This window comes from Pseudorasbora parva, chromosome 3 (assembly GCF_024679245.1).
Source record: "Pseudorasbora parva isolate DD20220531a chromosome 3, ASM2467924v1, whole genome shotgun sequence".
NCBI classification, from domain to species: Eukaryota; Metazoa; Chordata; class Actinopteri; order Cypriniformes; family Gobionidae; genus Pseudorasbora; species Pseudorasbora parva.
Window position 1 is genome coordinate 32,576,249 of NC_090174.1, and position 25,122 is coordinate 32,601,370.

Below are 25,122 nucleotides of genomic sequence, written 5' to 3' on the forward strand. Positions count from 1 at the left end.
CAAGTGAAACAAAGCTTTATTCAAATTGTTCTCACACATTTACAGTTGGTGAATGCCACATCTGCTGCCGTCTCAACACAGCTGTGCCAGTTCTGCAGCTTTATATTAATGAAACAGTCCACCGCGAACACCTTCACCTGTCCTAGCAATCCATTGTGTCCCTCATAGCGTTTTGACTTTTGCGGTGTAGTGGGCTTTCTGGTTTGATAGCCGTCACCACAAGTGTGTCCTTGAGCAAGGCTCTTAGCTCCAGGGGGATCATTCCTTGTAATAAGTGCACTGTTAGTCGCTTTTGGTCTTTTTCTTGATGATTCACTGGCTCTGAGTTAACTGAGGATGAAGAGACCACAGCAACATCTGGCCCAGATGAGGCACTAAGGGCAGGTGAAGTGATGGAGGGTCTAGGATCCTCAGTGCTCAAGCCCATCTGCCAACATCTCAGATCCTACAAAAATGCACAAACATAATACAAAAGCACTCATTTAAATAGCACAATGGTCATTTGATTTCTGTTTTAGAAGTAACTAAATTATCTTACTTTATATTTTTATTTCAGGTTTTCCCCACACATTCCACCCATGTCTTGCAGGCCCTGCTCCACCACAAATTTCTGCAGCAAATGCAAAGCAATCAAGAATCAGAAAAGTGCTGAAATAACTCTGTTTGAAATAAAATACAACTTAAGATTTAAATAGACGTTTTATTCTGTAGGATACTGACTCAAAGCCTTTGATGACAGCATTCCTTCATCAGCAGCTCTCCACCAGATAAACACACACACACACACACACACCTGTGATTTATGTTCAATACTACATTTAAATGTAGTTGCTGATGTGTTAATGTTCCTCAGTTTATCAACAGTCCTAATGGACAAATTAAATTGATAACTTATGTTTAGTTAGGTTATGTAGATCCGTTTATTCACATTGCTCAGGTTCATGTAAGCAGAGTTGACAACAGTTTTATGTTGTGATGTGCTCATCTGCAATACTTAACAAAAATTCCTGTCAGATGTTAAATAAACATTTAGTAAGTATCTTTATCTTTAAGGGGCAATCTCATGTCAATCATGATTGTTTCAGTCAATCTCATATCAATCTTGAGTACAGTAGTATTGCATCCTTCATGCATCTCCGAAAAGTCTTTAGTCTTTAGTCTTATTATATTTATAAAATAAATATAGGCTGTACCGAGTCTTTCTGGAAAAAAACGAGCGCCTGGAGGCGTATCGTGTGGGCGGAGCTAAAGAATGACAAGCGCACACAAGGCAGTGACGTCCTCAAGCGTGGAGAAGAAAACGCTACCCAGATTTAACTAATACAGATATGATCCAGAATCAGATCCGGAGGCTGAAATAAATTGAACAGGGGAAGCAACAACAGCAGGACGTCTGTCTCTGTGGTATGTACTGTATTTAGTGGCCTGTCAACATTTGTGTGTGTTTACTCGCAGTTTATGAGGACATGATTCGGTTTATGGACTATTGTACGTTATGCGACTAGACCTTAGCAGTAGCAAGCAAAACGGTTTTGCACGTCAGACTAGTGTAACGTTATACATAGAACAACAATGGAGTCCGTTAGCGCATTTGAATGACGAAGCACGCTTTGTGAGAACCTCCCTAGGTTTATTTTGGGGAAAGTTGACGGGCATGTTTGACTCATGATCCTAGAGGGCTGTAAAAACTTTGAATGAAATCGGCCACTAGCTGGCGCTAACAAGTTTTATGGCTCTGTAATCACATGGTGTTGCACCCTTCCACAAAATATGCATATCATTTGATAGATCCCCCTAATACTGAACAACTTTGCGTCTCGAACCATTGCTGTCAATCAAATCGTTCATTAAATGTTCGCGATTATGTTAAAAATGTACTTTTGCAAACTGGTCCCTGGTTTTTTGCCCGATCTGAACCAAATCAGTCTCTGGCCTCTCTAGATCAATAATTATCAAAAAAAAAAGTTGAACTTTTGCATTTGCATGGCTATAACAGGTTCATTTACAAAAGAGGTTTGGCAAAATACACTCAAAAGCCTATTAATACTTAGGAAAAACTCATAAATTTCAAAACTTTTCAAAAACTTCAGAAAAACTCTAAAATTGTTTGGTGACATAACATGCCAAAGAAGCATGCAAGCATTTTATGGAGATCAGACAATAGGTGGCGCTATAACTGTAAAAAAGCTTTAAAGCAATGTATTTCCTAGGGTAAATTTCCTGTATTAGCTGTAAATGGTCTTTTCCATCCATTATAATGTTCAAATTATTTTTTAGATCTGCTCATTCTGACACTCTAGGTCAATAATTATCAACAACAAAAAAACTTTTGCAATTGGATGGCTATAATAGGTTCATAGCAATATGTGATTTTGACCAAGTGTCCCTGAAAGCCTTTAACTCCTCAATTAATGTTTAGATCTTCTCGAAAAAAGGTAAGTACATGTGACATATGACTCTAAACAAGCATGCAACATTTCATGGAGATCGGGCTATTAGATGCCTCTATAACAGGTAAAAAGGTTTCAATCTCAATGTGCCAAAGCTTTATACCTAAAATTGCCATAAAGCCACCAGAGGGCAGCAGAAGACCACTCATTGGTTCATTCTGCTCACTAAGCATATATAAACATTATAAAATTATATAATAACATTGCAAATCCCATTTTGTCAAAATTTACAATTCATTTGTTAATTTATTTTTTACAATAATATTACATGACAATAAAAATAACACCTGAAAATATGTTTTAACCCTCTGCGCCACAGCCGAGTTTACTCGACAAGATGCCGCACTAAATAAAACAGCCGATTTTGTCAAATAGGGTGTCAAATTTCCTCCCCTCCCCTCCACTAGATGCTAGACATGTCATACTTCATCCCCGACTCAAACAAACATCATGATTCTACACAAAATCTTCGAGCAAGAGCACATTGAATCAGTGCGAACAAAAGCGGAGCTGGTGTGCGAGTGAGCTGTTTTATCAGAGCATTGTCAACGTCAGCGAGTATTTGCATTAGATTATTAGCCTATTACTATTATTATTTTCTAATGGCATCAATAAAGCTTAACCGCAATGAAGTGTTGGGTCTTCCATTCGCGGACCCTGATTCTGAAGTGGAATATCAGATGACAGTGATTTTGAAAGTGAAACTAACCCTCACGTTATACACTGTAAAAAATTTCTAGTGCTTTCAACTAATTATTATTTAGTAACTAGTTCCACAGATATTTTACGTTCACTCAATTTTGTTCTAGAAATTGTTACCTGAATTAATATTTTTTAATTGGCTCAAACTTGACTCCAACATTAAAATGTATGTTTGCTCAATTATTTTTAAAGTTAATTGAATTAATAATTTTTAGTTGGCTCAAACTTGACTTCAACTTTAAAATGTACGTTTACTCAACCTGTTTTTATAATTAATTCAACTAAAACGTTTTAATTGGGGGTTTCATTTTTAAATGGTTTTAATTGTTACTAGAAATTGCAGTGGTGGAACTAGTTACAACATGTTATAGCAAGGATAAAAACAAATTAAAGCACATTGTATCATCTGCATTTATAACATTTGGGATACAAACAATACATTTTCATAAGAATTAATTTCAAATTTCTTTAAATAATAAAAAATGACCAAAGCCCGTGTCACTTTTCTTTAATGTCTTTAATGCACCTTTAGTTTTGAAACTACACACACAGTCAAAGTAGATACAGTGGAGCATTCTTGCTACTTGTCAGTGTTTCAGCTGGAAAAGGGATAGTTCACCAAAAATGAAAATTCTGTCTTCATTTATTCGCCCTCATGTTGTTCAAATACTGTATAATTTTCTTTGTTCTGCTGAACACAAAATAAGATATTTGGAAGAATGTTTGTAACAAAGCAGATAGAGCAACCATTTACTACCATAGTATTTTCCCCCCTACTATGGTAGTGATTGGTTGCTCTATCTGCTTGGTTACAAACATTCTTCCAAATATCTTATTTTGTGTTCAGCAGATCAAAGAAACTCATACAGGTTTGGAACAATATGAGGGTAAATGACAGAATTTTCATTTTTGGGTTAACTATCCCTTTAAGAAGAACTGACTGGCTTGGATGAGAAACTTTGCAACGAGTCAGCATCAATGGATATCTTGGTCACACCCTGTTGGAGAAAGAAACAGAAAAAATAATAATAATAATAATAAAAATTATATTCTTTATACATTTTATCAATATTAAGAATTTACTTCCATGTGTGACTAAACTAAAGTTTAAAATTCGTCCCACTTGTGAGGACGATGAAATGAGCGCCATTTTATCATAGTATTCATGGTTGTGTTGTTCCCTTAATTTACGGGACAATTTCAAAAGTTGGAACGCGAAAAAAATCACATTCAACACAACCACGTAAGACGTAACACTAAATAGCGTACATTATTTGGCCTACATTAAGTTACACGTTTGACATGTTTCAGTAAATTTGCACGTATAAATATCACCACAGCATATAGCTAACGTTAATGAGAGAAAGTTTGTCTGACACAAAAATAGCACACAACACGCTTAGATTAAATCTAAAATACATTATATAGTATTATAGTTTAAAACAAAATTATGTATTATTACTTAAACATGGTTAAAGACCACATTAACCTAACGTAAATCATTTATTCGATGAGGAGTGAACTTGACGTAGACATCACTTAGGCCTAAATAATCCCTATTTCCCTTGGATATATTTACTTCTAATTTACTTCTTACTTCACTTCTAACGTTAAATATCCACACAAGCCTAATATGTTCGACATATTTGTCTGCAGTTTAATCATTAACACTTAGCCTACCTGACGCGTGAACTGCATCCTCAAAATTGCTGCTGCTGCCTCTCGGTGAACCTCGCAAAGTCCTTTGATCTCAATCCTTTCGCGAAATCAAAGTACTCCAGAGATGCGTCCGCGAAATCAAACGAGCAATACAGATCCTTTCGCGTAGTCAGACAAGCTCTTGTACGTAGGCTATTAATTAAAATTAGGCAGATTAAATGCCACAATTAACTACATATGTTCATGAATTATATATGTATATTAAATATGTAATATGTAAGTGTTGTAGGATCCATCTTCTCATTATAATGCAGAAACATTGAAAATACTATATATCTAATTTCACAAATATTGTTCTGATATAGGCTATTTTATCAAATGTTTCTAACAGCCCATTTCAACAGCACAAACCAAAATCTATTTACCATAGTAAAATATTGTGTTGGCCATATAGCCTACTTTTATAAAATGTTGACTGGATTCGCGTTTTTTAGTCCAGTCAACATTTGCAATTCTAAATGTTAACTGGATTTGAAAACATCAATTCATTTAATGTTTTTCAAATATATTTCTGCAGACTTAATATAATTAGTCTTCTTAACTAAGCACAAGTAAGAAAATTTGTTCAACATATATTTTTTTGCTCTTCCAACATTTTATTAATTGGAGTTTTTAGAGTGTACTAAGCACAAACGGTGAATCCTTTGCCCAATGTAGATTGTCCTTTGCCCAATGTCAGTGGTGGGAACAATGTTTCCCTTGGTCGGAGTGTTCATCGCGAAGTTAGCAGGTGTATTAGTGTTATGTGGAACGAGGCACAGCCGGTGTTGTGCCGAATTTTGACCCCTTGACAAATTATTACCCCTCTCATTGAAGTCACTGATTGCCTAATACTAACCCCACCCCTAATCCTAACCCCTCCCCCACAACTAACCCTAAACCTACCAATAGTAGGGGGGTAATAATCTGGCAGGGTCAGAATTCGGCACTACACCGGGAGAGATTTTTACCGCGCTCACCATGAAGCACGCGTCTTCTGACCGTGGACCTCTCCGCGATCGCAGCGACAGTATTGTGGTGGAGACTTTGTCTAACGCCATGTTAGATGAGGTCGAAGTATTCATAGGACAGTTCGGAGGCACTTGGAATAAGCAACTTGTTACCTATCATGTATTTCAAATATCTATATCTGCAACAAAATGTGTTTGTGAGTTAACATGTTTGAGGGCATTCACTTGGAAAATGTGCCCATTAATGATAAACAACCATTTCAAATGAGCTAATGAGTGGTTCTCTGCTGCCACCTGCTGGTTAAAAAAAGTCATTTTGTCATCTTGTTGCTCTATAATTCATATTTGGAAATTATAAAACCACTATTATAAGATGTACAATTACATTTTGTCAAATTTGATCAATTCATTTTTATTTAAGCAGTGGTATTGACAATTCTGCCAAAATGATGGTATGATTAATGTGTAAAAATTACTACAAGACTAGGAGTAAGCATTTTGTTACTAATAATTTATTTAAAATATCTTTATGTAAAACAGAAGTGTGTCTGTCTGTCTGTCCGTCTCTGTCTCTTTATTACTCTGTCTCTAATTATTTTGCCGCTGAAAGGCTTTAAATGCAAAAGACTGTAACTGTTTAAAGGCCTTAAATGCTTGAACCCTGCTAAATGCTGCTTGCAGCTTTAATTTGTTTTTGTTGCTGATAAATGGGCTGCTGATACATACATCACCCGTTTCCTCTTGCTCCCATTTCTTGGGACTCTATATAGGCTATATAGAGAGTCAAATTTAAAAGTAATGGATAATTGTATCTTTTATTCTAATCCAATTTCAGAAGAAGAATGTTCTGCTTTTCTCCCTGAAACCTGTGGCAATACACAAATACATATACTATGCTGGGTTTCTAATTATGGAACTATAATATTGCTCAGCTAATTTTAAATTACTTAATTTTTATATAAAACCCCAGTTGTGCCCCCCCCCCCTTTTAGCAAGGTATGCATAATCAATTTTAATGAATTAAAATGTGTATAATAGAAAAACTTGAATCCACTTATATTTTTTCTTTAAGGATGAGCTGTTAAGAGATGATGACCCTCCATCATTCTTCATCTTCAAGTAGTTGAAAAATGTTATATAATGTGCTGTTTAACTTTTTTAACGGCCTGTGCTAACTGTTGCTATCTATGGTTCAGGGACATAGTTGGGGGATGAAAACTTAAAAATCAGGCACACTTCTTATGGCTAGAAATGAAATACTGACATTAAAAAGTAAAATCCATAACAAAAACAGTCTTTTTTTATTTCATTATTATTAATATTTTTCTCTCTGGTGTAGCATGTTGGAAAAATACATCTTCACACTACAAACAACTCTAATGGAAAATGTACTCCATCTCCACTTGTTGGAGTGCCATTTTTTACAAATGCTGAACATTGGTATGTTTTGTGTAAATTGGTGATGAATAAACTAGTTGTTAGTCTAGTTGTGGCATTTAAAAGGAATACTAAAAATAGTAATAAAGTCTGATTTACTTATGTCATCGCTTGGAGTTCTGGACACCATTCACTTGCATGGCATGGCCCTACAGAGCTGAGACATTATTCTTAATGTTTGTAATTGTTCAATGTCAACATAAACCCTAGTGCTTTATTGCGCTTCTTGTGTATCCATCAGGTTATGCTAAGGGAAAGCAAGGCGAGCTCCAGGGCATTTATTCAGAAACATTACAAAAAAATTTTTATACTGTAGAATAAGTAGGCTAGCTAATACTGAAAAATAGGCTTGAGTAAGGCCTACATTACAGCCTTGAATTTAAAACAGCATCACTTTAAGTATGGCAAAAGGTGACTTCATCGTTTACATTGAGTGGTAGCCTACTGTTCAGTACCACTCAATGTAAATGATGGAGTGACGTCGAAAGCCAGTCTGGACACATGATAATAACAACACGTAAGAAATTAAACCATGATATAGAACCTGATATTTAATGGTCTCTTTTGAGACTGTCGCTACTTCTTGCCTCACTCATTCACCGCGGTCCTCGGCCTCAATGACGCTTGGGCATTTCTCATAGACTGAAAAGGATTTCTACATACGTTTGTAGAAGCTTTTTCCAAGGTTGGCTCGATTGAAAGGCTTGGCTAACTAGCTGTCAAGGCAATCTTTTGCTTCCCTTTCTTACCGTTTAAAACAAGTGTGATAGCTCGTGGACACAGACCTGAAACATATCTCTAATATCATTTATCATAATGCGTTTGCACTTTTTCTATCTGGACATGGAGCATAATAAACAAGCAACTTGTTCATTATCATTACCTGTGAAACTGTTGATTTCTATGGCAGCAGTCTTTTTTATTATACTATTGGTATTGACTGGTTTAAATTCTTTTATTGGTATAGGCAAGGGACATGGCCTCAAATGCACCACAATGCAGGAAATAACATCTACGAAATAAAAAAAAATTCTGGGGGAGAACCCTGAAACCTTCCTACATATGCCAGCATGACAAAACCTGTATTTGCCAGTTAACATATCAACACTGGGTATATAGCCAAGAGAGAGAAAATGGGGGGAAAAAATGCACATTTTTTTAGAAAAAAAAAAAAACACGTTATTTCAGTTTTTTTGTGTTTATTTATAATTAGACATCTGATATTATGTTTTGAACTATGTTGTATAGCAGTGTTTATTGTCAAACAAAAAAAAAGTTTATTTTTCATTTTTTAAAAATGCACATATTTTAAATGAAAAAGGTGATAATTGCATTTTATTGATCAAATATTTTAATTTGTCTTGTACATATTTTTTATTATAATATCAGATTATGTCACTTGGTCATATTACAATGTGCCCCACCCATGGGGCATGTTGTCACATTTCACTTCTATTCTTTTGGGGTAAATCAAGAAAAAAGTAGGCTATACACTATTAATGAAACAAAACCACATTATTGTATATATATATATATATATATATATATATATATATATATATATATATATATATATATATATATATATATATATATATATATATATATATATATATATATATATATATATATATATATATATATATATATATATATATATATATATATATATATATATATATATATATATATATATATATATATATATATATATATATATATATATATATATTATATATATATATATATATATATATATATATATATATATATATATATATATATATATATATATATATATATATATATATATATATATATATATATATATATATATATATATATATATATATATATATATATATATATATATATATATATATATATATATATATATATATATATATATATAATATATGGATCAAGTATAACAAAATATTTTAATATTTGCTCTTTGGACACTGAACTGTGACCCATGAACTGTCCTATACAACATATATTAACATTAATAGCACACAGATCTAGATCACTGCAAACTGCTGGAGTTATGAAGACAAGTGCTGCTTGAAGAAAAAGACAACATGAATCTCGAGTCTCAAAATATACTCACTACTCAAAAATTCAACTAATTTGCACTCAGAATTCAGAGGTTTTTTTTCTGTTGTTTTAATTTATACAAGCAGAAAAGCACAAACAATTTGGCTCTCAGGCCATTGTCAGTGAAGAAGTGAGTTACCTCACTACTCTCTCACACACAAACCCATCTCCATGATCCATATCAACATCAGATGTAATGATGCCACACTCATAATCATCTTCAGCATCCTGAGACACAACCAAAACAGTCAGAAATTTATTTTTACAGAAATGTATCAAAATGATGTTCATGTTGAGTCTGAATTGAATAATTCATATTAGAATACTTAAAAATTACATAATAATACTTGCAAATTAATTTGAACAAAAATTAAAAACATTATGGACAGATTGTTTTATTTTCTATTTTATTACAATTTGAATATTTTATTTACACATACTTTTTTAATTCACACACACAGATAAACCGTAGATACTTTCATCACATATACATACAGCCATTTTTTTTCAAGATCTAGAATTTTACAACCTTTCAACTTAAACCTTTTCAACTGGGAATTGTTTTGTTCAGGAAAAAAATTCACAAATATCTTAATGGTTTAAAAAGTTAAAAAGATAAATAATACCTTAAATTCAAAAGCACTTCCTCCAGATCCCTCTGATGAGCCTTTTGACACCAGAAATTGCTTTAATTTGGTTCTAGACATCAACCAGACCTGCCCATGAACACACAACAAAAAATTACCTTTGATCGGTGTGTGTGTGTGTGTGTGTGGGGGGGGGGGGGGGGGTTTGCTTTCTGTAGAGCATTATGTGATTGATAACTTATTGGTTGCATTTCTATGGTGTTATATTGTATTTAAAGGTGCCCTAGAATGAAATTGATTTAACCTTGCCATGGTGAAATAATAAGAGTTCAGTACATGGCAACACATTCTCACACCCAACTCGTCACATATGGACGCTTGACCAGGACCCCTTGTCGTCACTTTTCAACGAACTGGGTGTAGCCTACCTTTATCGTCAATTTTCGATGCGCCGGGTGCTCCATTCATTTCAATGAGAACCCTTTGGCGTCATACACAAACGCATTTAATTATTTGCGTTTGTAAAAGCAGACATGATTTTATTAATATTTAAAGGCTACTTTTATATTTTGGAGCAACTAACCCCACTCCTACCCTAAACCTACCCACATCTTAACAATATAAAACACATACCAGGCAAATAAATGTACAGTCACATGGATTTATTGCAAAATCTGACCAAAAGAGTATAAAAGTATTAGCTCATGTTTAGGGCTGGGACAACGCAAAAAATACGTCGACGCAAAATATGCGCGTCGATTCGTCAGATTCAAAATAAAGATGGCGGCGCCGGAGAGTAGTAGCAACCATAGATGTACATAATAAAGTATATTATGTAATTAAGTATATTATTTATTATGTATATCTATGGTAGCAACTCGAGTGGCTCCTCGGACTTTCAGAAGTGCAAGGCTTGCGGGTTGGCCAGTCTATGGGGTTGGCGCGCGGTGCGCAGGGAGCATCACAGGCATGCGCGCACGCGTTTTGTTGTCACGGCTACATAAACAAATTTCTGCACACAGGAAGACAGATGTTTTGGTAATATTTGATGTATTTTAATCACAAAAACAAACGTTTGCATCAAGTGAAAGCATCGGACACATTGGCTACCTACATAATAAGCTGTTTTAAATTTAAAATGTTCAATGTCTAATCGCGCTGATGTGACCGAGGGTATCCATCCTCTAAGTGAGCAGTTTCATCCCAGGACTATTCCGGTTTTAAACGGAATATTGGCGCCCATAATGCACGCTACATGTAACTGTTTTCACTGTCATGCCGCGGATGCGCGTGGGTTTCTGTTGCGGGTCAGCCACTGGGCTGCGTGGCGTTTTCTCTGCCTTTGCACACTAGAAACGTGTCTGACGCGGCGCTGCTGCTGCTATTGATGCGGAGGGAAGCCCTATTCCTAATTTTAAACATAAATAGCCTACTGATACAGCAAAGAAAACGTTGGCAGTAGCCACATATCTGGTATTGACGGCAAAATAGGCTACAGAATATTTCGTTCTTTATTGACAGTTGCAATATTTCAAAATCGATAATTGACGTTTTTTATTATTACAATGTAAACCTACAGACTTTCAAACATGAAAATGTAATTTAATAATATGTATTCGTGTCAAAATGATATATAAACATCTTTTCCTATTCTATTTTGCCTGGAGACGCTCCCAACACGTGAAAAATAGGCGCTCTTCTATTTCTAGCATGCACGCGTTTTCCGCGCGTCAAAGTCAGTGTGTAAACTCCAACCTGTTAACATGGGAGCCGAAACAAAAACGGACACGCCACGCAGCCGAGACGCTCACGCTTGCAGTGTGTCCCTGGATTTGATTAACCAACTTGTTGATATTTAATCGATGGGCATAGCCTGTAGGCTGAGTTGCATGCATAGAAAAATCGTATAATATGTTTCTTTGTTGTAGGTTTATACTTATTTATTTGTGTGTGTGTGTGTGTGTGTGTGTGTGTGTGTGTGTGTGTGTGTGTGTGTGTGTGTGTGTGTGTGTGTAGCCTACTTTATGTTTTCAAGGTTTTATTGAATGCATTGCTCTTGTATAGTCTTACTTTGGAATTTTAAGAGCAATAAACATATATTGCAATGTTAAGGAATTCGTTTTTTCATTCAGATAATTAAATCAACATGTATAAATTGCTATTAGGCAATTAATGGGGAGATAATCGGTAATCGAATCGAATCGTAACCGAATCGGACAGGAAAAATTAATCGTTAGATTAACCGATGCATCGAAAAAATAATCGCTAGATTAATCGTTTAAAAAATAATCGTTTATCCCAGCCCTACTCATGTTGCATTCCAAGTCTTCTGAAGTCATAAGATGTCTTCATGTGAAGAACAGAGTTGATCTTGATGTTTTAATCGCTGAAATGATGATCCCGCTGCCCCGTGAACAAACTCATTCATATCTCATTCAAATAATTCAAAAGACTCCTGAGCATGACGCAATCGGTCACAAGACACAGGAGAGCCAATGACATTTTACAATCAATGCTGACGTAATGACGCAATTGATCACAAGACATATGAGAGCCAATGCAATTTCACTATGAAATCTGAAGTACGGGCGGTGTCATGACAAATCCTGTCCCCCTGTGAAATCGTGTCCGCTGGTAGCGGTTTTAAATGCCTGATCAAAAGTTGTTATACATGGTTCTGGACAATTAATTGTTTAAAAATAACTAAATAATAAACTAATAAACCATGAATTCATTGCCATAATAAGTACACAAGCAAAACATTTATTTAAAATATTTAATTGATTGCTATAATGGGAGCAAAAACATGTTCTGAATTATATACTTATATAAGCACTTATAGCTTCAGTTATATAATACTAATATATGAAACATATGCTTTGTACGACATTAAAGTCTATTTTAACACAATTTAAACAGCAAAAATCAAAACGCGATTGTGTAAGAATTGTAGTCAGGCTCTGAACAGATTACCTATTCAAATTTCTTTCAGCCAATAGAATCGCTCTTGGGGTCCTTGCGGACACGATTTCACAGGGGGACAGGATTAGTCATGACCAAGGGGGTAATCTAGCGCTCGGAAAGCGTTCCACCCCTAGGGGCTGCCATTGCTAACCAAGCCATCACCTGCTGTTAGCATCCCATTGACTCCCATTCATTTTTGAGTCACTTTGACAGTGAAAAACTTTACATCTGAGACGTTTAAAGACTCCATTTGTCCATTGTTTATTTCTAAAGAAGCACGACAATGCATAAAAGGCTCCGTTACCTTGTATCTTACACTATCGCCCCGCAGAAGCTGTTTTTGTAAAAATAGGCTAACGATTGCGTCATAACCAACGCGACTCTGTCGCACAGTTGAGAAATTACCGCATAGACCTAAGGAGACGCTCGCAGCAAACTTTTACTGTCTATGAGACAGTCGGGGGGACGTGGAGACATAAAGTCTGATAAAGTCAAGGGGGAAGAATGGGGAGAAGCCCATAGTGAGCCAAAAGCAACGGGAGAAAATATTTAAACAACGTGATTCAGCTTTCACTTTCCACAACTACTAGAAGACCTACAGCTGTCAGACAGGAGGCTCACGTCACATCTACGTCCTCAAGCTCAGTCTGAGCCTGCGCAGCTCGCTCAGCCATCAGGAAGTAAGGTGCTCCTATACTGACATCACTTAACGCTGTAGAAGTCAATGGGATAGCTCTGTCCATTTCTTTTACTGTCTATGGTCATGACAGCGGCAATATTTGAAATTTGATGTGTTTGTTCATGATCTTCGGCGGATGGAGATGCTGATCGCTTTTGGGGATTTTCTTCATGCAAATCAATCGTTTGGCCTCAGAAAACTTGGATTATTTAACTTTTTTGAATAACTCGTGGATGCAGTCGTATGTTATATCCTGTGTTTTATATCATGTTCACACAAATTGGTAGGTTAAGGGATGGGGTGGGGTTGGGTTACATGTTAAAATGTGTCTAAATAGCGTAAATAAAATAAATGTAAATGAAATCATGTTAAAATGTGTCTAAATAGCGTAAATAAAATAAATTTAAATGAAATTATGCTTTCTGATTTAATTGAGAATCACACTCCAACATGTTATAATGGCAAAATTATAAACCAATAAATAATTTCAATAAATAAATCAAAATTAAATTTCACCATGACGATAATATTCCCATTCCCAGTGCGTCTGTGTATGACGCCAAAGGTTTCTCATTGAAATGAATGGAGCACCCAGCGCGTCAAAAATTGACGATAAAGGTACGCCCAGTTCGTTGAAAAGTGACGACAAGGGGTCCTGGTCAAGCGTCCATATGTGACGAGTTGGGTGTGAGAATGTGTTGTACATGGAGATCACATACTGTGAGTCTCAAACATTCAAACATCATTGCCCCCTACTTCTTATGTAAATCTCGTGAATCCATAACACAAGGGGGAAAAGGTGCTTCTCAACATAAACCCAACCATGACGCAAGCGTTGGGGATCATTTATATGCATGCCACCAACATTTGCATCCGTCCAAACATGTGCATTGTCAGGCGGAAATGGAGCGAATCATCAAAACAAGCTGCTCGCATGGACACACGTCATGTTCCAGGCTGTGCAGGAGACTTGTCCCTTCCCACAGATAAAAAATGTCAACAGTCATATGGTTTATGTTTATAATCCAAATCGATAGATACCACAACAATTTAATTCAAGATCGTTCGTTTGTTCGGCCCATTAAGCAAGTTTCACTCAGCGTCTTAAACTGAAGAAAGTGGCAACTATATTCCTGCAAGCAGTAGCGATTTATCCCCTTATTGACTGTTTAAACAATTTCTGATTAAATTGAAAGTTTCTTAGAGAGACAGCATTGTCTAGATAACGAAAGATGCTAGTACAGTAACAATAGGAAACACCAAGTAGCAGTGTGTCTAATGAAAGGGTAATTTTGTAGCTATTACAAAGTACAACCTTATTTGCTTAGATCGTTCACTGGATCTTTCTAGAAAACGTCACCTTTTCCAACATAACTTAGGCTACGTTAAAAAGTCATTTGAAAAGGCTATTCATTTTGTAAAAATATAAGTTATATATTTATATTTTTGAGAACTGAAGTATGGTGTTTCCTATGATGTTTTTGCCTATTTGTATTTCAGATTAGGCTATATCACAGTCACTGCGTAACGTTAGACATTGTGACAGTTGAACGACACACACTTTAAGCAGAACATCTCAAATGGAGATTGATAAAATGCAGCTTACTTGTTTGGTATTTTCCGTTCACCGGCACGCGAGAGAGAGAGAGAGCTCGCGTGCATATGGTTGCCAGATTGTACATGTTTATAACACTGTATATCCTACGGGTTTTTTCACAGAAAAGCTCTGTTTGGGGCATTTAATTACTGAAAGCTGGCAACCGCACAAACCGCGCGCTCTCTCGTAAGCTGCAATATCTCAGTCTCCATTTGAGATGTTTTGCTTAAAGTGTGTCAGGAAGGTCAGGACTCACGAGCTGAACAGCTAAACTGTTGTGAGCTGCTGAAATAAGCCAATCAGAGCAGAGCTCAACATTAATATTCATGACCCTTCCAAATAAAGCAAAAACAGAGCATTACATCCTAGGGACAATTTATAGGTTTATAAATGTACCTGTAAAACTGTATCTGGACAATTTTTGCCCTTAAATAAGCCACATACCCTCTATGTAGATACCAGAGAACAACTTAACATATTGTTTCAAATCATTCTAGGGCACCTTTAAGATTGTTTGTTAATTTGTTTAGAAAACATGCAATATCCGATTCTGTCTGATTCCCTGTGACTATGGCCTGATTCCCATGCTGATGTGTACAATACATGTGTATAGATTGAGTACTGGATCAACTGTGTTAATGGACACACCATCCTGGTCGCACATTTCCTGAACCAAATCACTTTCAAAACTTTGTCTTAAAGGTGCACTATGCAACTTTTCGTCCACTGGAGGGCGCCTATTCTAAACGGCTCGCGAGTACTGGGACTTTTATTATGACGGGACGGGACACAGTCGCCCGCACTTTCTATTTTTACATAGACAGTAAAAGAGCGATCCCATTGACGTCAATGGCGAAATAATGAAGTCAACCTAGGGGCACTCACTTCCTAATGGCTGACTGAACTGCACAGGCTCAGACTGAGCTTGAGGACGTAGATGTGACGTGAGCCTCCTGTCTGACAGCTGTAGGTCTTCTAGTAGTTGTGGAAAGTGAAAGCTGAATCACGTTGTTTAAATATTTTCTCCCGTTGCTTTTGGCTCACTATGGGCTTCTCCCCATTCTTCCCCCTTGACTTTATCAGACTTTATGTCTCCACGTCCCCCCGACTGTCTCATAGACAGTAGAAGATTGCCTGCGAGCGTCTCCTTAGGTCTATACGGTAATTTCTCAACTGTGCGACAGAGTCGCGTTGGTTATGACGCAATCGTTAGCCTATTTTTACAAAAACAGCTTCTGCGGGGCGATAGTGTAAGATACAAGGTAATGGAGCCTTTTATGCATTGTCGTGCTTCTTTAGAAATAAACAATGGACAAATGGAGTCTTTAAACGTCTCAGATGTAAAGTTATTCACTGTCAAAGTGACTCAAAAATGAATGGGATGCTAACAGCAGGTGATGGCTTGGTTAGCAATGGCAGCCCCTAGGGGTGGAACGCTTTCCGAGCTCTAGATTACCCCCTTGTATTTTTATCATATCAGATACATTTAAGGGACCAAGGGCTTCGGCCATCCGTCCGCTCTCTTCCCTGAACTGAAGTAGTGGGCTGTACTTTCCACACGACTGACATCAGGTTCAAGTACACACCCACAAGCCGTGCGAGTTATTCGTGTATTGCAGGTTGGCTGGTGGTAATGTTGCCCACATACCGCCTCCCATGGCCGAGACTGGTATTACGACACCTGTCGGGCTGGGGATAGTAATGCTACTGCTAATTAAGGTTGATATCTCTGCAGCACTATAACTTGACATTTTTTTAATGACATCAACGCCCTTATTTCTTCTCATTCTTTTGATGCGTGTAGGTCATTTTTTTTGGATATTTTTACCTCAATGTTTACACATGGCACCTTTAACCATATAATAAATAATAATGAATTCATGAGGTAGAATTACCCTGATCTTAATTAATAATTTTACTCTCATGTAGCCTGATGTGGTCTGGCTAAATTTGCTTAATAAATTTGGCTCCTTATGTAAAGTAATTTTTACTTTATTATTTCATGTTGGAATTTGTTGAACATGTCTTAAATGCAGGTATGTTGTACTGCTGGTATTGTTTGATGCTTTTTTCTCCTAAATAAGCAAAATTAAACCAATATTGTGTATTCATGCTGTCATGCAGAAAAAAAAGAGAAGCGGATGAATAGATGCTGTACCTTGTTATGTGCAGATAACACGGCAAGGCTGGCATTCCTCTTAGAGCAGAAGCTCTCAGCAGTGTGGCAGTCACTCTTGACACTCCAGAACAAATAAAACGCATTGTTATAGAGAAGCCAGACTTCTGAAAGACAAACAAAGAACATTCAGTATTACGTATCTGTTAGTTAACAGAAAATGCCTTGTATTACTATTCTGCCAGGATAGTTTTAGAGCAAAACAAGAGCAATTTTAACAGTTCAGTTTTAGCTCAGATGATGCACACAATAGCCAAAATTAAGATCAATTAAATGTGTGAGCATTTACACACTTACATATAACCCATCTGACACAGTGAAGAATGAGTAAAGTGAGTAAAATTAGTTCTCAACAGCTAAAAAAAATGTAAAATAACCTTTTTGTCCTTTCATTGGTTGTGTTTCTTTGTTGTGAGAGTCTAAGGTGGGAGAAAAATATGTTATTCATAAATATTTGGTCAAACTACATTTAAATGTACTCATTAGCCTACTGCTGTCACAAACATTTATTTTGTCAATCATTAATACATTTCAAATGCTGTGCCATGAAACTTACAATTTAGACCCACAATGGTAAGGGTGATGGTTGAGATAAGAATGTTCACAGCAAACAGTAAAAACACATACTTCCTTTGATGACACTCTGTTAAACAGAGATGAATAAAGGTTAACACAGAAATACTGATTGTAAACTACATGAACGTTTGGCTCCAAGAATTTCATCTGTCTCACCTGAGATCAGTGCCGTACCGTTAGGTCCTTGGTCTGCAGGTGGGCTCTGAAGAGTTTGATAAATGTCTTCTGTTTTAACAGCATCATTTTTCTGTGTCTCTCTGTTTTCTGCATCTCCATCACCTAACTCATATTCATTTATGCACACAGAAAAACGCTCCTGCAGCTCCATCACTCTCAACCACTTAACGGCACATACGCGCAGTAACAAGAATCATGTATCAGACCCCCAGAGACTGAAAAACTAGTGACGATACTTAAAAATACTGAATGTGGTTGTGTTGATCGTGTTAAAATGATAGTGTTGCTTTTTCTTTTCTCTTAAGCACTTCCTTTTCTGTCCAAAGTCAGACCACATTTCTCGACATCAGTTGATGATGGTTTGAAAGCTATGCAGTTTAAGTCTCAGAATAGGCGCAAACAGGAAGCAGTGGGAAGAGGTATAACCATAACTTGATGACCATTAAAAAACATGTTGCATACTCTGAAAAATATAAAATAAAGCAGATGAGAAACCAAAATCAGTCTTCCTTAATTGCATTTACTTAGTGTCCAGAAGAGCTCTGTTCACACGGACAGCAATTAAATCTTTGCAGGTCACTGTATTATTGATTTCTATAGGGTTTTTCTACTCTAAACTTTCCATCAGTATCAGGCAGCATTACTATCTGAACTCCCACTGAGTTGCACCTCATTTACATTGAAGTACAATGCTATAGACTAGAGAACTATTCCTTCACAGACAGACAGACAGACAGACAGAGAGAGAGAGAGACAGACAGACAGACAGACAGACAGACAGACAGACAGACAGACAGACAGACAGATAGACAGATAGATAGATAGATAGATAGATAGATAGATAGATAGATAGATAGATAGATAGATAGATAGATAGATAGATAGATAGATAGATAGATAGATAGATAGATAGATAGATGGGAACTGCACTTTGCTGTTTTGATTATATAAAACTAGCCCTTCAGGGTATCTTAGAGTTGAGTCTAAAATCAAATCATGCAGATTTACACTCTACAACAGAATGAACTGATCAGAAAAATCTGATCCTTCTTATGTGAGCATGGATTGGTAATTAATGAATTAATAATTATTTAAATACAAACAATATGCAAGTTATTTATTTACTATTATTTACAAATGCAGGAAACCAGCCCAAGTAGCCAGCATAATCGGGTTAGCTGCGACTGAGTGTCTGCTCACTCTTGGCCGTGTTCTGGGAGCGGCTCACCAAAAGTGAGCCAGCTCCGGCCCAGTATGGTAACCAGGTTTGGCTAGGCCTTCGATGTGCAGATTTTTCATTGTTGCTTAATTATAGGTTTTAAAAAAACAGCACTAGAAATGCATAATGCAATGCATCTCAGGCAATATGGCAAAAAGAAAACTTAAAAGAGAAAAATAGGACTTTGTTAAATGTATTTCATTCAAGTTTTGTTTGCCAATTAATAAATAAAACTACCAGTATTGTTGGGAGTGTTTGTTTCGGTACAAGATCTTGCACAGTTGAGTTCGGCAGAATGTTCCATGATGACTCACCAATCGTTAATTGTGTTGTGTAAAGACTGACTCAGTCGTTAGATTAGTCCACTTCTCTGACTGTCAAAGACTACAATCTGCTCTAGTTGAGTGGGAACAGTCTTTATGCGTGTTGAATTCAGTCACAGAGTGTTTCAGCTAGATGACGTTAAGTGTGTCCTCAGCTTTAGCCACATTCGTCCAGATTACGGACCATGAGACAACTAATTTTGACAGCATAAAAAGTATCGGATTATGTTATTATATTTCTGACAAATAATTATTCGATCTAAACATACCAAACACGGATAAAATTTGATGTCTAGGCTGATGGCTATTGCTAGCTGGGTAGGGTTGTTTAAGATGAGCAAAATCTGTGCAGAACCGATCCCCACCCAAATGTGTCCGACTTGCTCTGATATCATGCTGATGAAAACACAGAAGCCCAAAAAACTGAAAATATTTTGATAATTTTTAATCAAGATGTTTTTGCTTCAAAATTATGTTAAAATCATGATTCACATGAAACAACAGACACTTTTTTTTGTTTAGAAATACAATGTGTTGGGTTATGAATAATCCTGAATAATGCTGTGATTCTCTAAAGAGCCACATAATGAGCATTTCAGGTAAGAAAAGAAAGAATGTGAGACATATAATCTACCAAGAAAAAATCATTGGATGCCAGATAAAATCAATGCTTTAGCCTACTGAAAGAAAAATGTTTCATGACCCTTTTCAATGACAAGTTTATTTAGAAAATAGTTAACAATATAAATGGCACAAAGGCACATTTTGAGTACAAAATTATACGCCTGAAAATAAATAAATATAAGTGAACGGCTTTTCCTATGTGTTTAGTGTTCCTACACTGTAAAAAATTTGTGGTAGTTTTTGTTGGTTTAACTATAAAAAAGTAAGTAACCTGATTGCCTTAAAATTTTGAGTTTATTGAAATTAAAAATTTGAGTTGATACAATGAAGGAAATTAGTTTAATAAATATAAACTCAAAATATTTTGTATCTGAAGTTGAACCACATAAAACATTTGATAAATCATGAAAATAGCACTATTTTGCATGTTTCACTGCATCATCAGAAATAACACACACATAATTACCCAATATGCTTACAAAATCTTTTAATAAAGGTTTTCGAATCTCAAAAAATGTTCATTGTATTAACTTAAAATTTTAATTTCAATGAACTCAAAATTAAGGAAACCAGGTAACTTTTTTTCTAAATATTTTTTTACAGTGTATGCACTGGTGAATTACGTTCCTGCTTCAGTCAACTTTACCATATTCATGCAGTGTGGGCCAGTAAATATAATTCTCCAATATAGATAGGCCTAAAAGAAGAAGAAAAGAAAAGAAAAAAAAACACCTGTGAGCATGCTGATAACAGAACATAGCCCCCAATCACGTAATGTTACCCTTTATCAACACCAAACTACAAATGTTTTCTTTTATTATTGATATTTATGACGAATTATCATTCAAGTAAATGCACACTTACTTTTATGTCACATGTCTTTGTTGCACAGCAACATTAAAATCTTTCAATATACTCCTGACTGGGGTAACGTTACGCTATAGAACACGGCCAAGAGTGAGCAGACACTCAGTCGCAGCTAACACGATTATGCTGCCTACTTGGGCTGGTTTCCTGCATTTGTAAATAATAGTAAATAAATAACTTGCATATTGTTTGTATTTAAATAATTATTAATTCATTAATTACCAATCCATGCTCACATAAGAAGGATCAGATTTTTCTGATCAGTTCATTCTGTTGTAGAGTGCAAATCTGCACAATTTGATTTTAGACTCATCTCCAAGATACCCTAATCTAAAAGTATATTATTAACGGGAACTGAACATGGAACCAAATATTTCACGAACTATATAGATTGTAACACCGGAAGTAAAACCGGTTTAGATGACGTCATGAAAAATGCGCCAGTTGTCTCTGCCTTTTAAAAAAGACCATTATTCTCTTAATTTATTTACATCACATATACTATGCGTATTCTGTTACGTATTTGACCATCACGACCAGCTCTTTTAATGTTTAGTGTGAGTTTTGGTTTCATGTGCTCTTTCGTTAACTTTGCTTTTGGCGCTTATATTTCACTGGAAATATAACTTTCGTCATTTAAAATCAGTGTGTTGTCATGTGTAAATTAAGTATATAAAATACTTACACTAACGTTTAAAATCTGAATAATGTTTTCAGAGTCTTTTGTCGCTGACTTTGCCTGTAACGTTAAATGGAAAGTGAAATACACAGCGAGTGGAGTTCAGCTTTAGACGAAAACTTGCTTCAGTAAGTACAAAACATCTTAAAGTGAATTTGAAAGTGTTTCTAGGTGGGATGGTTCATCATCACTTGTTCTTTTGGCAGGGACCCCGTGTCTGTAGTGATTCCGCCGGATCCTTCACTATGGAGCTCATCGGCCGGGCCCTGGGCCACTGAGAGCAGCTTCCCAACAGTATTCAACCAGTATGCTGAAGAGCAAGATTGCAGCACTTTTACACACAGTAATGAAACACAGAGCCAAAACGTACAGGTCTGAAAAACCTCCTAATGATATATTTCACAAAAGTGATCATCTAAATGTAGTTTATTTATTAAATGGAGTTATGTCCACCATAGACCGAGGACTGGACAGAGGAAAGATCTACAAACACGAATGAGGACTGGGAATCAGATATGGTAAGTTTTCAGTACCTTAGCAGGTTTTCTTCATGACCACGATGTGGGTACAAGTTATACTAGTAAGCACAAAGTTTACTCACAAATATAGTGAAATGTGTTTAAAAAGGGATTTTGCTATTTGAAATGCTAAAATCATGATTTGCTTTACATTTTACACAGGATTGGCTTAGAATGTTGATGTTGAACTTGAAACCAACGTGTGTGTGTGTGTGTGTGTGTGTGTGTGTGTGTGTGTGTGTGTGTGTGTGTGTGTGTGTGTGTGTGTGACATTAGTCTTATACTGCTGGACAGAACAATAACAAGTTTGTTCTGTCCAACAGTACAAGGCTAATGTCACAAAAGGCATTTGTTGCACAAATGTCATACTATCTATTTTTCTAGCAAATATGAAATAGAAAACAATTCAGCCTTGGCTTCCTGCACTTTTTTATTGTTCGTGGAGTTTATAAATGTCTTACAAATGTTTTTGGAAAGTGTTTCTTTTTTGTATTTTTCTAATCTTACTTTAATTCAAATGTTTCATTACATAATATTAACAAAACAAACGTTAATACATTTGCATGAATTTACACAATTTTAAAGAGCATCCTTTTAATCCAAGTAAGAGTATCATTTTGTATAGAGTATAAATAGACAATGCCTTAAACTAGCTAAATTAGATACCTTGAAATAGGAAAAATACTTGAATATACTTTATAAAGTATGATTTTTCTGATTTTAATTGTCAGTTAATAATCTCAGACTTAGTGTATATATTTCTTACATATCTTTATATATTTTCCTTTCTTTAGCGTGCTTTAGAAGACTGCAGTGTTGAGTTGAATGAGCAGTATGAGGCTCTTGTGAAGCAGCATGCAGCAGAGCAGGAGGAGCATAACATCTGTGTCCACAGTCTGGAAAAGACAAGAGATGACAGAAATCATCAGTACCAGGTTTAGCATCACATCTAAACATCACAAAAACAACAATATTGTATACATATAATGTATATAGGTTCTGATATCTACACATGGTCATTTGAATAGCAAGAAAAGTTTTTAGAATCTGATTTGATATGTAATGGTAATACTTTGTGCAGTGCCCTTTTAATTTTTTTTGTTATTACTGTACTTTTTAAGCCAACATTTTAATTGGTATTCAAATGTAGCTTTTTATCCTTTGTACAGGGTTTTATTGAAAAAATTGAGTCTTTGCAAATTAAATTGGAGTTGAATAGTAGCAAGACCACACGAAAAAATTTCATGGTAAAACGGCAAGAGCTTACTGCAGAGAAGGATCGAATGGAAGAGGAGAAAACAAGGTATACTACTAACATATATGTTATATTAATTAAATTCAGCTGTCTGCTGTGGGCAGAACATAGGAAATATTTCAAATGTCTGTAATATGTTTTTGAAGGAAGACTTTTAGGCTCACCATTTAGGCTCATGCTGCATTTATTTAATTTAAAATCCGTAAAAATAGTAATATTGTGAAATCTATTAAGTTATTATATTTTAATATGTAATTTATTCCTGTGATGACACATCTGAATTTTCAGCATTATTACTCCAATCTTCAGTGTCACATGATCCTCCAGAAATCACTATTTTGCTGATTTGGTGCTCAAGAAATATTTCTTATCAATGTTGAAAACTGATTTTTTTCTCCCCAGTTGATTCTTTGATGTATAGATAGTTCAAAAGATGTCATTACTGTCAATTTTATGAATTCTAGCTTAATAAAGCATTGATTGTACTGACCATAAACTTTTAAACAATATTATATAATATTGGATAGATCTTATTTATTGAATTTTAAAAGATATTTACGTGTTTTAGATTGGCTCAGGAGCTGGAGGACACAGAAAAGAAACTCAAGATGCTGATCGAGGAACAGAGTCAAGAGAAGTAAAATATTCAAAACGTAAAGTGAGAAACACCCAAATACCTCTGGAGCTGTGTGTTTATCTGTTTTTTTGTGCTTGTTTGTGCAGGCTCTCCTGGGAGCAGGAAATAGCTGACTTGAGGGTGGAAATGGAAACACTCTGCAGACAGGCAGAGCAAGCCAGTCAGACCGTTCTTCAGGATGAGGTAAATCTTCACAGCACATCTCTTCTAGAAAACTCACAGATAGTGTAATGAATCATGTATGTTATTGTCTGACTGTGTATTGGTTCATGTGTGAGCAGATAGCTGCACTTGAGATGCAGAAAGATCTTGCGCTTTCTCAAGTGGAGGACTGGATTGTAGACGCTGAAAAATATCTTAATTTTCTCAGGTACTGTGTGTGAATTAATGTTTGTTGACGGGTATGCAAATGCAGTATGTCCACATGCATGAAGGTGATATGATTTCTTAGGGATTTGTGCTTATTCTGGACAGATTGAATCCTTCCCAGCAGCACCTGCACCGGCAGCAGAAGTGGGAGCACAATGTAGCAATGGTCCGTGGCAGTCTAGTTGGACTAAAGGTGAGGGGATGATCCAGTGGGATTACAGGTGTATGGAGTTTGCAGCTTCTCTTACTCTGTCTTTCGTTTTTTTTCTTTCATAGAATAAGTTTAATGAAAACCATCAACTCCTGCAGAGAGGTGAACAGTTGGACAGTTTGCCCTCAATCCCGCTCCCATTACTTCCAGCAGTGCCTACAGTAAGTGTTTACAATTTATTTATATATGGCCTAGGGATAGCGGTGCACTACCATTCAAAAGTGTGGGGGTTTTAAGACTTTTAGTCCTCTGTGTCACAAGATTCTTCAGAAATAAATCTATGTTGATTCGGTGATCAAGAAACATTTC

At 35.9% G+C, this 25,122-nt stretch overlaps 2 protein-coding genes across 3 annotated transcripts in view; one reads left to right on the top strand and one right to left on the bottom strand.

Moving 5' to 3' along the window:
• Positions 1-53: 53 nt before the first annotated feature.
• LOC137070921 (uncharacterized) lies at positions 54-18,440 on the bottom strand. Its single transcript, XM_067438473.1, has 8 exons — positions 18,091-18,440; positions 17,915-18,001; positions 17,736-17,777; positions 17,341-17,465; positions 9,982-10,071; positions 9,495-9,583; positions 539-610; positions 54-445 (listed from the first exon to the last, which is right to left on the bottom strand). The coding sequence occupies exons 1-7, from the start codon at positions 18,260-18,262 to the stop codon at positions 553-555; spliced, it is 663 nt and encodes a 220-aa protein (XP_067294574.1). The 5' UTR covers positions 18,263-18,440; the 3' UTR covers positions 54-445; positions 539-552.
• Positions 1,222-25,122, top strand: part of rnf214 (ring finger protein 214) — a 28,719-nt gene continuing 4,818 nt past the window's right edge. Inside the window, exons 1-11 of one of the 2 annotated variants that reach the window (XM_067438471.1) lie at positions 1,222-1,404; positions 21,862-21,951; positions 22,030-22,195; positions 22,282-22,341; positions 23,136-23,276; positions 23,511-23,644; positions 24,165-24,233; positions 24,320-24,416; positions 24,515-24,603; positions 24,708-24,795; positions 24,879-24,974. In XM_067438471.1, coding sequence (XP_067294572.1) covers positions 21,896-21,951; positions 22,030-22,195; positions 22,282-22,341; positions 23,136-23,276; positions 23,511-23,644; positions 24,165-24,233; positions 24,320-24,416; positions 24,515-24,603; positions 24,708-24,795; positions 24,879-24,974 — 996 coding nt within the window. In that variant the 5' untranslated portion in view covers positions 1,222-1,404; positions 21,862-21,895. Of the gene's footprint in view, positions 1,405-21,533; positions 21,702-21,861; positions 21,952-22,029; positions 22,196-22,281; positions 22,342-23,135; positions 23,277-23,510; positions 23,645-24,164; positions 24,234-24,319; positions 24,417-24,514; positions 24,604-24,707; positions 24,796-24,878; positions 24,975-25,122 lie in introns of those variants that run through there. The other variant, XM_067438470.1, reaches the window with a different exon arrangement.

Excerpts from the sequence above, each read along its gene's own strand:
- LOC137070921 (XM_067438473.1), bottom strand. The coding sequence starts at position 18,262 with ATGGAGCTGCAGGAGCGTTTTTCTGTGTGCATAAATGAATATGAGTTA. Across the intron at positions 17,778-17,914 it reads TACCATTGTGGGTCTAAATT|ACTCTCACAACAAAGAAACA; the intron begins GTAAGTTTCATG and ends CTCCCACCTTAG. Across the intron at positions 611-9,494 it reads GTGTGTGAGAGAGTAGTGAG|AAATTTGTGGTGGAGCAGGG; the intron begins GTAACTCACTTC and ends CATTTGCTGCAG.